At 36.2% G+C, this 12,596-nt stretch overlaps 1 protein-coding gene across 1 annotated transcript; it reads left to right on the forward strand.

Annotated features, from left to right (window-relative positions):
* The first annotated feature begins 868 nt into the window (after window positions 1-868).
* Window positions 869-5,595, forward strand: LOC108723235 (homeobox protein engrailed-1a). The gene is made up of 2 exons (XM_018448800.1): window positions 869-1,589; window positions 4,995-5,595. The coding sequence occupies exons 1-2, from the start codon at window positions 938-940 to the stop codon at window positions 5,339-5,341; spliced, it is 999 nt and encodes a 332-aa protein (XP_018304302.1). The 5' UTR covers window positions 869-937; the 3' UTR covers window positions 5,342-5,595.
* The last annotated feature ends 7,001 nt before the right edge of the window (window positions 5,596-12,596 follow it).

The raw sequence follows: 12,596 nt of genomic DNA on the forward strand, positions 1-12,596 counted from the left end.
ACTAAATTCCACTAGTCTATTAATTGACTGGTTATAGCAAAAGTGTGAAATTAAAGAGAGATGAATCTCATTCCGGAACTGGGAGCTTGGAGGAAGGTGTTTGTAACATTGATCCGCAGGAAATTCGCGAGCGTAGTCCCCTACTACCCGTACCACTGGCGGTGGGGATGACGACAAGCGGAAGGGAGTACGGTACACCTTACCGTCAGTGGGCGGAGCCTTTGACCGAAGAGTTAATAGAGATACAATCGAGGGTGTCTAGTGCACTGCACTCCGGACTGCGGCGTAGGAGGAGTGAAGGGACAGGGGTGAGGAGGGATAGGCGGTAAGTAGGGACCCCAAGTCCCCTAGTTTAGACATCACTGAGCGACGGATGGACAGCCAGTCAGACCCGTCACAGCACACGTTGGAGTACTCGGAAACCTCGGGAAAAGCCGATAGCAGAAGTCCTCGACTTGGACCGGCTCCAAAGACGAGCCGATAATTAACCAGCCGAGCACCAGACCATATTGGACGCATAAATATTTCTGAAAACTTCTACGTCGTCCTTTTTGCAATATGTTTAAGACATGTTCGAAACTATTATAATGAATTCGTCAATTTTTAAGGATTGATTGAACGTTGAACAGTGAATTACAAGAACGTGTAATCACGAAGGGATTCGTGCTAGCTTTCGAGGGATCCAGCGCATGGAATACTCGGCACGATATTGGTGACACGTGAATAGTGTATATACGAGAGACTTTCGCGTTAAAATTAATTCAGAGATTTGCAATCGTGACAATGACAGATTTTTAATCAATGCGACAGAGCGGCTCATTGACAGCAGTGCATAGTGAAAACATGTGTTTTCTTCTATATACAGCCGCAACAGTATAGTGTTACTGTAACTTTTTGTTTTATTTTATAGGACAAAAATATTTTGATATATATTAAAATGAGTGTGGCACTTGTGTCCATGGAATCGACGTATGGTCTGCGACTGGGACAGCGACTCGCCAGTCACCATCATCATCATCATCATCATCGTCATCATGTGTTATCGCCAGAGAGCCATGTAGTACCGCATCAGCCGGATCATCCGCCGGATCGCCAGCAAGAAACCGAGGCACCATTGCGCTTCAGCGTTGTTAACATTCTCAGGCCAGATTTCGGTCGCAAGGCCATTCTGAATGAGAAACAACCTGTTTCTACCATATCGATACAATTACCAAGAAGCAGCCCGGTTTCACTTCCACGTGACCTCAGCCTGTCGTCCCGATTGTCACCGCAGTCAATTCACAAAGAAAAGGACAATTTCCCGTCTCACAATGGTTTTACGTCACCCTTGCTCAGGCAAAATGGATTGAGTAGAAGCGGCAGTCTCGAAAGTCTCGCGTCCAGCAGAAGCTCGGTCACCAGTAGCACGGTAACCGGCCCAGCCTCCTTGTGTTCCACGTCATCCACAATCGGCAGCGAATCTCTAAACGGCGACAACACATCCGGTGGCGGAGTCAGTAATACTTCGACAAATCAACAAAACGGCACTAATGGCCAGTTGTGGCCTGCTTGGGTGTACTGTACTAGATATTCAGATAGACCATCGTCAGGTTAGACATCTTCCTTATTATTTATTAACATAAAAAATCAATAAGTAAATACACAGAAGGAACAATTTTGTCGAAATATTTAAAAATTTAGATAAATGTAGATCTGAAAATAATTTTGTTAGACTGTTCAACAACTTGAGCAAAAACACAAATATTTTGAATTAAAAAAAACAATTATTTTAATGAATTAATAAAATTATTTTGAGATCTGTATTTAACTAAATTTTTATATATTTCAGCAAATACTTTTCGTGTAATTACGGAATAAATAGTCGATACAATGAAAAATTTCATCTTATTTTTAATACTAGAAAGAGATCGTGTTTAACTTTATTTATAACACCTTATCGCAGGTATCAACTTCGAGTTTGATTACTGAACCAGTACGTCTAACGATGCACGTGAAAAAGCAAACAAAGTTAGAAATTCATCAGATTTTCCGTGCGCATGGTACGTGACTTTGCGTTTAGTTTTGCACATGCAAGAAGAACTTGCGTGGTCGCAACGTCGGAAATGTCTATCAAGATGTTTTGTTCACTTATGCACTCCATAATGCGCTCCAGTTACAAAATCCGACCGTTAATTAAAATCCTTACAGAAACGTTTGAAAAATAATGCGGCATGAAGATAAGTAAAAATCTTTTCACAAGCAAAACACGTGGCTTTCGTCTGGGCTTATCGCTAGCTATGTACCTGGAAATCACGGATCGAGGAAAAAGTCACTCCGCGCATTTCTGCGATTAACGGTGGTTTGAGTGTAATTTTCGCTTTTTACATATATACATATATGAATCGCGGTCCTTTTGCATGAATTATACTTTCTCGGTTTAGCGACTCTATTCATTTTGATGAAAAAAAGAAAAAAAAGGGAAAATATAAAATAATAGACCCCGAAGCTTACGAATGCGGCGCATGGAGAACGCGATGCTTAATGGTACGAGTACACGAGATAAGGAGGGCGCGATGTAGCCGAGATCATGATCGTAACCGGAGCGATCGCGTATCGATGAACTTATTTAAATGATTAATCGCTCGCGCGAACTCCACGCCAACGGCGTCCAACTCGTGCGGACGCGAGTCGTGATTATCCGCGACGCCTCGTCGACAAATTGCGGTGATCTCTGCCTTGAGAGTATCTAATTACGCGTTCGTGTTAGATAACAGTTTGCTCCACAAATAAATTATGTGATGGCCAACATACGGGCCTAATGTCTATCCCGCCGTTCGATATTACCGCAATAAGTTATTACGCTCTGTGCAGGAGATCATGGAACTTTATACGAAAGGATCGCTACATCTAATTGCAAGAATAGCTAGGTGAAGCTAACGTACGGCCTGATGCCACCTGCGCTCGTTCGCAGAACTTAATTGTATAGAAACCTACATTCTACAAACCTACCCTCTGCAATCACTGCCCCACATACGACGCTGCCATTCTTCTGCTTTCTTTGTCGCTTTCTTTTTTTTCCGAACGGCTCTTCGTTTATTTCTCTTTCTCTGTCAGCTAAATACTCATCGGCCTTTCTTATACTCGGGGTGGTCCGTGAGTTTCGATCCGATAATCTTGTTACTAATTGTCGAGGATCGCCCACTTATCTTCCTCGAGTCTCTTCATCGTCGAGCGTTAATCCCTGAGTGCGGTTTCATGTAACATTTTGTACCATTTAGTGATAGTAGAAAAAAGAGAGAAACAAATATATATCTTGTATGAATCAATAGATATATTACTTCAGCAAATTCATTTAATTTTCAGAAAAGATGTTATAGTAGATACAAATTTAATATAATTGCAAATTACACAATTAAAAAATTCAATGTCACTGTACTCACTTTTTTTGTGAACAATCGGCGTATTTATAAGAACGGAGGCTTTTACAGCGTTTTTACTTTGGTATCAAACTTTCTGATCAAGACACTCGTATATTGCTGAGACAAAGCGAAAGGCGAGCTGATTAAAAATCATTATTTGCATTATTATTTGCAATTCAAGCTCCTCGACAACTTGTTGATTTTATGATCGTGAAGGTTTCCAAATATTTAAAAAAATCGGGAGTATAAAATCTTTCGTTCCTATTTCAGTCGCTATCAGTTAATTATCACGCTCTCACGTCACAGAATTCCAAGCATTAACAAATTGTTTGCGTTGTCAGCAGTTGAGTATTAAGTTGTTTGCTTGATGTGTCACACAGTATTTTCGCGAACTCTTGATGGAAGATATATATATATCTTTTTATAGATTGTAAATATATTTCGTTTCATTAATAACTCGGGGAGTTTGTTCGATCAGACCCTTTTCGCATCTCCCGCTGTGTTTTCGTCGCGCCGCAAATAGTAAGAGTTCGCGTTTAAATGAGAAATTTCTTGGAAAAATACGTAAGACAAAAGATTGAAAACCAATAGATTAGAAATTATCATATATATAGATCAATAATGGAACGCCATTCATTATTTATGATTAAAACTGAAGCGATGATTGCGGTAAAAAGAGCACGGCGTTTTCTTGCAGTGAGTTATAATGTCTGGTATTTTTAAGACGATGATAATGTTAGCAAACATTAACGATCGGTATGTGAAACGATCAGATATCTTTTTTAAATTACTAAGTATTGGAACATATGACTTTTTCAGAAGTAATGATAATGCCTATAATTATATGTATTTTACACACTATCGATAATAATTATGTCTTATATCGTGGAGATATATTTTACGCTACAAACAGCTGAAACGATGGGTTAACGGTTTACCCGATAATAATAACATCGCATTGGCGATAACTGCAATGTGTGCAGAAGCATGCGGATGTGTTCCAATTCTACATAGCTGCGTTATCTATCTGAAATAAAAATCAAAAACGTGTAACGCTAATGCTCAGGATACTCGGTGATGAACCGGGTTACCTTCGATGAGAAGCTGCGCAGGGTGATTGAAGTACTCATTATCGCGATTAAAAGCATGCGTTGCAAAATTTCGATCATTAACGCGAGAAAGGACACGACTTGATCCTTGACTTTTTAATTAACAATGTAACCGTATTTTATATTATGTCGTACGAGAACTGTAAACGATAGATATTAGCAGTCGCGTAAAATTATATTTCACATGCGAATACAGGTGTCATTTTTAAATACACGCCGCGATTATACGGTCAGACGAACTATTTCCGCCTTCGCTAAATTCCAAAGCGGTTGCTCAGATATAGTTATCCCCCAAGTGTCCTTCTTACAAGGCGAACGAGCGCACGTTCTCTCATCGTCGCGAAAACGCTGAATCACGGTGGTGTGTGGACAAATTGATGAGAACGCCCACTTTCCCCGCGATAATACCGCCTGCCTCGCCGTCTCGAACTTCAGTCACAAAAGTCCGCGCGTGAAGATTAATGCGAGCTTTCTTTTGTCATTTCAGGACCGCGCACGAGACGAGTGAAACGTTCGCCGAGCAGCAAGAACAACCCGCCGGAAGAGAAGAGGCCCAGGACGGCCTTCAGCGCGGAACAACTGGCTAGGCTGAAGCGAGAATTCACGGAGAATCGATATTTGACAGAGAGAAGAAGGCAGCAGCTCTCGCGGGAACTGAGTCTGAATGAGGCGCAGATCAAGATCTGGTTTCAGAATAAGCGGGCGAAGATAAAGAAGGCGAGCGGACAGAAAAATCCATTGGCCCTCCAGCTAATGGCGCAAGGTCTTTACAATCATTCCACCGTGCCGGTGGATGAGGACGGAGATGAGATTGTGACCGGAGAGAATCATTGAAACTCGCATAAATAGCAGTAACGAAACGAAGAGTTGGAGACTAGAATAACATGTGACTACATGCGTTTAGAAGCCGTCGTCAGCGTTGAGCGCAGTCGACAAAGAGAAAGTCGATAAAATATTATTTATGAAGAAATGCCGAATATATAATAATCATGATTGAATAAAGACTGAGGACAGGACGGGAGGAAAAATGAAATCAAGAATGAAATCTGCTTTTATAGTGCAATTGAACAGTATAACTGATGATAGCTAAGTAAATCAATATGCTTAATGATAAATAGGATGTTTTTATATAAAAAATTTTTATAAATTATCTTAGAAAATTATTTGGCTTTAACATTTTCATATTTAAACTAAATAAGTATTTACTGAATTCAAATAATTTTGAGTAAACGAAATTATATTTACTTTATAAAAGTATGCTTAAAACACAAAGTGCTTAAGAAAAAATTAACAATTAAAAACGAACAATTTTTCGATATTTTTTTAATAATTCGACAAATATTTTATTCTCATAGAGAATTTTGCGATAGTTTTTATCTATTACCTATTGTCAATTTCTAACGAAAGAAAATGCATTTGTGTACGACGTACGTACTTTGACATTTTTAAACATAAATCAAGAGATTGCTTTGGTTGTATAAAGAAAACTATCCTAGCCTATAAATTGAATTGGAAATTAAATCTAATGAGTGCTTATTATTAATTTTGATCTTGTATTTGTTCCCTAGTAGCAATAAATTTATTGGCGATACATTTGTTAAGCATTGAGAATATATCGAGCCAATATTTGGTCAACATTATGCTATTAGGGTTAGCTATAACTATATAAATACGTAGTCATATAAGATCCTCAGTTAGTTTGCGAAAAAAGTTTCCTGTCAATTTAAGTGTAAGTTATTTATTTGTATATAGTGTGTAAATATAGTAATAATTTGTGCTCTTGTTTATATGTAAGATATACATTAGAGATTAGATGGCGATTATTATATCACTGCATGAAACGATCTCACATTGTATATTCCTCATTCTTATATACAAGTCTAGATACATATGTTATACATATTTAGCTTAGATAGAGAAAGTACGTATAACGTATATATCCCAGTGTTTTCCGCAATATGTGATTATAATATTCCATGTAATCCGCTTATACTTCGTCGCCAATTAAATCGAAGTAAAAAATCTTTTACTCTCGACATTCGCATTCTCTTCCACCTTTTCCTTATGTCTCAGAACTTATTGGTATTAATAATAAGTACCAAAGGAACGAGTACTAGAATTAATACTGATAGAAAATATCTCACAATAATTGCCCAGATAGCCAAGTTTGCAGAAAGCAGGTTTTTTAAATGTCTGCTACACTATGCTAACAAAATAGCAACAGAATTGTTACAGAATGAGATGTACATAATACTATTGACAGACTGCTAGAAAAAAACATAACAGAATCAGATAATGTCGGCAAGATCTGCTCAGTTTCTGCCAATAATTTGCCTTCACTATATCGTCGATAGGCGATGTTAACAGAACACAAGACTAATGCGGACGCAATTGATGGCAGACTGCCGTCATTTTCTGTTCGAATCTGTTGACAGTCTGTTAGAAGACTGCAGACATTTTGCTATCTGGGTGTATTAATAAATCAGCAAAGTCTAAGCTTTCACACTGCATTGCAATATTAACAAATATAACAACAATGTTAATGGTTATCTTTTATCCATTGAATTTTGGCTTTGCAACGTTTATATGAAAGAAAAAAATATAAAATACGTTCCTATAAAAAAAATTATCAGATCATTTTGAAAATTAATGACAAAAATAACAGAATATGAATTTATGTTATTTCGTGAAATTGCTCACATATCCACATATACTTAATGACATGATTATTATTAATTAAACAAGTGACACAATCATCGATCAAGAATGGCTGCGTTCAGCAGAAAAAACAGCTTTGCAATTTTCGTTGTAAAATCGTTTAAAATACGATATTGATCTTACTCTTAGCTCCTCATTGGATCTAAATGTATAAACCAATTATGTTAAAAAATTTTATAATAGTTGCAAAGCTGTTTTTTCTGCTGAACGCAGCCAATGTGTGTGTTTCAAGTAGTAATAAATTATGAAAGATTAAAAAGAACAGCTAATAAAAAAAATGGCTGTATAACTTTTAACGATAAATTATAAAAATAACGATAATGATCAATTAAGATAGAGTACAATTATTTTAAAGAAATTTATTCTCCTATCATTGCACTTACGCGAAAGTAACAGAAATAAAAGCAATAACAATATAATGGTTCAATTGCCAATTAAACGTTCAGCAATTACGTCGTCGAGAGACGTTAATATCGCCATGCTGCTGCGGTATAAGCACTCAACTAAAATTATCTTCGTGTTAATTAGCATCATTACCATACCGACGTTCTCTACGGTCTTCACGTATGCGCGCGTACATGCAACAAAGTCACGTTTTTGGAAAGGCGTTCTGTTTCATCAGGAAAACTCTCAAAGTTCCCATTTTCGGTGACGCCTCACGACGTACTAATTGATCCCGAACTAACGAGTCGTTTGGTATCTCGAGTAGGGCCGGTGAGATACTCAAGTGGAAGTCTGGTCAATGAGACATGTGATCCCCGTTACCGCTATTATATAATTTTGTTCCATTTTAGCGTGTTGAATTTATTGGCGTATTATTCATATTCGGATTACAAATTCAAGTATTATGCATTTTAATGATATATGTAAAATTTCAGTAGATATAATTTACGAAATAAATGCTATATTTAAAATGTGTTTACGTACATATTTAATAAATCAATACTGTTATTATTTTACAAATTTTCGTTTGTAATTTATTGGAGCAAAGTCTGACTGCTATACAATTATTTGTTGGTGCGTTATTCTACATCATATATTTTCTTTTCAGAGCTTTATTTGTTATTAAATATATTTTTTCTTTTTAATTAAAGGCAGGTTTGATTTTCCTAAAAGAATGGCGAATCGGTAAATGTCGACTTTGAAGTATTTCTAACGGAATTCAACCGAGGATGACAGTAGGTACGTCAATATTCGAACGTGTTCGCACGCGGACTTGTGGCGATCGACGCGAGATAAGCGATGTAGGTGCGCACCTGTTAGACGATATTGCGTGCACACGTATGCGTTTACGTGCTCACAGAGATCGGATTTACGAGCGCGTTTTTTTTTCTGGTATCGTGTATAGCAAAGCTACCGATAGTTGCGAAAGGATTATGATCGTCAGAAATAGATAGAAGATATCGCACACATGTGTTGCTTAATTCTGACGTATCAAAAATAAAAAACAAATATTTGCAAAAATGTGAATATAAAGATAATAAAAAATGAAGTGATATTTTTAAAAATCACAATAATATTTTTATAGGGATGAAAGTAAGTAATTATTGCGCATGTAGACTTAAAGCAATTTTGAGATTAAAAAAAAGTTAAATTTTTTCTTTTTTTTACACACAACACAATGCGCGGAAAGATGTAATTTCTTAATCGCAGTATCATCTTTACTGTTATTTATTTGATTTGCGCTAAAAGTATGATTTTTTAAAAACCATTATATAAGATATGAATAACATGCAAATATAAGAAATTCTTAAATCTCACAACTTTCTTCGAGTTTTTACATACATATTTGTACATTTTTTGCACGACTGAAGTTGTTCAAAGTATTGCAAATAATTGCAGAATTTATCAAATTGTGATGCATTATGAATATATCGTTCCCTTACTTTAAAACTGACCAATTCAAGAAACTAAGTTTTCCAGGCAAGGCGGAAAACTATTTTTCAACAGAAAATTATTGACCAATTAAAGAATATCAGTAAAGAGAATAGATTCTTAACATGATTAAATATCATTTTTGTTATTTTTGTTTCACCACTTTTAAAAAAACTTTTCTTAATATTGTAACAATTTCGATGATTTTTCTTAAAATTTCCTTTTTAAATTGTGATGATTTCAATGATTTTTAAATGTAATTTCATAAAAACTTAACTTAGTTTATTTTTGATGATTAAAAAGCGTAATGTTTATTTAAAATTTAAATCATTCGATATAACTAAAAAAATCACGTTTTGAGTTGTCACTTTTCGAATAAGAAAACGATGTGTTAAAGATAGATAAGTGTTTAATGGGATAAGAAAAATTCTACATGAGGTTCGTGTAATAGAAATAAGACAATAATTATCCGTACAAGGGCATTAATTGTTAGCTGTTATTAGGAGTAAAAGAGCATTGTGACTATTAATGATCATGAGAACGCAACAAATCGTGTTATAAATTTCTATTTTTCGGAACGTCTTGTTATCGTGTTTTATTAACATTAAAGTAATTAGAGACTTTAATACCTTAAGCATCGATCGTCCATTTGCTAATCAACATTCTTTAACGACTCATACATCAATTAATTACGACGAAAAGTTAGTAACGTGTGAGCTCGTAAGACTCGCGCGAGCTCGTAAGACTTGCAAATTCGCGTGTTCGGCTTTTATCGACGCACGTTTTAAATATATGCGCGTCTGCGTGTGTCGTCTATGCGTATAATATATTATTAATCATCATAAACTTGAATGTCGAAGAAACAAGACTGAATAACGACGATCCCTGTCATTAGAGATTCATGGGTGCGCCATGATGGAATAATTTAGAGAACCATTGATTATCGCCCGTAATATAGTGGTGATTCACAATTGACAATTGATATATGTATATATATGGACTGAACGCGTTTATACTACAGCTAAATGTAGATTTAATTTTTAAACAATGATTATTCGTGTGTTATCAGACATCTATGTTAATTTTCTAAACGAGAAACAATTTGGTAGACGTGATATTTTTTGTATAATCCACTGATAATCACCCGGTCCGTATTTTACGTCCACCAGCATTATTACTTATCATTAATTTAAACGTGGCGAACGCTGGATGGGGTCGAATGGTCGCGGAACGCGCGCGCGGAAAGGGCAACGACGACCTCCACCGTCGTTGGAAACAAACGCACGGGCGGTGGCCCAAACCGGGGATAAATTACAGAGTCGTTGTCCTGGCCATTGTATTTAACTGCGGCGATGCGTAATTGCTGGAACGCCGTTGCATACGCGGGTGGGGTAGGAGGAGGGGTCGGTGAGGGAGAAGGGATCCGATAGGAAGTGAGAAGGAGTGACAAAGGGGTGGTTGGCGGGACGAAGAACGAGTTAGAAACGTGTAAGGGACGCAGCGTGAGGGACTATGCTCGCCGAGAGAACTTGGAGAACGGGACCGAAAGGGGATTGCCACTGTGGTCGAGAACCATAGTCATCGGAATGGCCATTAGAGGTCTGTACGTTCCCACCAGTGGCTCACTAAATTTCGCCTTCTTATGCCCCCGCGGACCACCATCGCCTTGCGCGATCCACGTGAATTAATGGCTGCGGTGCCCTCGCGCACACCGTTTATTACAATATCAGCCGCTGCGGCAGTACCGTGTTTCGCGTGAACTCGCGCGTTGCGCGACCAACTAGTTTTCGGTTACGGCTGGAAATGTCCATCGTTAATTGCACGCTCAGAAATATACGGAGCTTATGATCCCGGTCTCCTACGATGGAGATCGGAATCATAATAATTCGAGCCCAGAGTTAATATTTTACGGAACGTCGGAATTACACGCGGTTTATTTATTGAAGATAAATTAACGCTACCATGATGATCGTGTAACCCAAATTTTCAATTGTAATTTTCAGTTATAATGTACAATTCGTTTAGCCTTCAACAGTTCAATGCGACATGATTCGAGTCACATGTGAAGCTCTGATCGGAATTTAAATCAATGATAAAGTTTTGTGAATTGTTTTGCAATTCAAGTAGAGTTTAAAAATATACTGTCTTTTGTTTTCAATATATCAATATTATCAATTACAAGCTGCACTGTTAAATTTACATAATGCTATAAATACCTTATTTGAATTATTTTTAATCATTTCTATCGATTGTTACTGCTTCTATTCCAATTTAATGAAAACTATAGTTTTAAAAAAGCCGCTTTTTCCAAATTGCTGGAAAAAAAACCGGAAAAATTTCGGTTTTTTTCCGAAAAATTGTTTTTTTGGAAAAATCGCTGTTTTTGCTATGTAAAAGACATATTAAGTAACTTCTAAATTCCTTTATAAAATTAATTGCGATCTATGAAATTAGGTAGCATTATTTTTATTAAAAATTTTTTTAGTTATCCTTCTATTTTTATAGTTAAACCTAATCTAACCTTCCTTTAATACATGACAAAGTTTAAGTAGACAAATTTTTAACTCTAGTTTGTCACACTCCGGTCTAATGAACTCCTGAAGTGTCTCTTTGTAGTTTATCTTTTTCAAATATTTTGTTACGAATTTATTTTAAATCCAAATTATTTTCTAGACCTACTATTATCATATAAACATGATGTTTGGACTCTATATTTTTAATTCTTACATTAATGATGCAATAGTGTATGTTTTGTATGTTTTATTGAATACATTATACGACCTCAATCTTTTATACAATTTCAAAATTTTTGTGAACTTATCCCGCTGTGTACCCTATACGCAATTATTTTCTTTACGGAAAGAACCGAGAAGCAAACGTGGTTTTACGAGCACGCGTGAATTTTTTCAAAATGAATTTTTCTATCCTTGGGAAAAAAATCGAAAAATTCCGCGGAAAAATTGGAAAAATTGGGTTTCTTCTCGATCCTTTAAAACTACAATGAAAACAATACAATAAAATAATTTAACTCAAGAAATATATTAAATTTGAAAAATAAACTAAAAAATTTAGTTTATTTACAAATTGTAAGTGTATATGTATAATATGAACATTTTAGTTTATTTCGAAACTAATAATTTATCACAGAAATGGATTACTTTACATTTTGACACATATGTTAAGAATAAAACAAAATGTTACCACATTGCTTCTTTGATGTGTTTATATTAAAAATATAATTCGTTTTCACACACACACACAATGCATGCATGCTTATAGGTATATACGTTTAGATGTTGATCTTCGCGATGCATGATTAAGAACAACCGTTCCATCTTAAAAGCTTTTTCTCGGTATCATAAAAAAAGACTCGCGGATCGTTCTACGCTTTTCCCCGCTGTGTTTTCGTTCCTTCTTCTCCGTTTGTCGCTAACGAGTGTAACGAGGTTCCGGCCCGTCAAATTAAAGGCGGATGGCACGAGCGGCGAACCGAAAT

The sequence above is a fragment of the Mycetomoellerius zeteki genome, unplaced genomic scaffold, assembly GCF_001594055.1.
Source record: "Mycetomoellerius zeteki isolate Tzet28-1 unplaced genomic scaffold, Tzet1.0 scaffold228, whole genome shotgun sequence".
Lineage (NCBI taxonomy): Eukaryota > Metazoa > Arthropoda > Insecta > Hymenoptera > Formicidae > Mycetomoellerius > Mycetomoellerius zeteki.

What these genes read in the sequence shown, in the direction of transcription:
- LOC108723235 (XM_018448800.1), top strand. Translation starts at nt 938, where the DNA reads ATGAGTGTGGCACTTGTGTCCATGGAATCGACGTATGGTCTGCGACTG. An exon ending in TTCAGATAGACCATCGTCAG is followed by an intron (nt 1,590 to 4,994) that starts GTTAGACATCTT and finishes TTGTCATTTCAG; the next exon opens with GACCGCGCACGAGACGAGTG.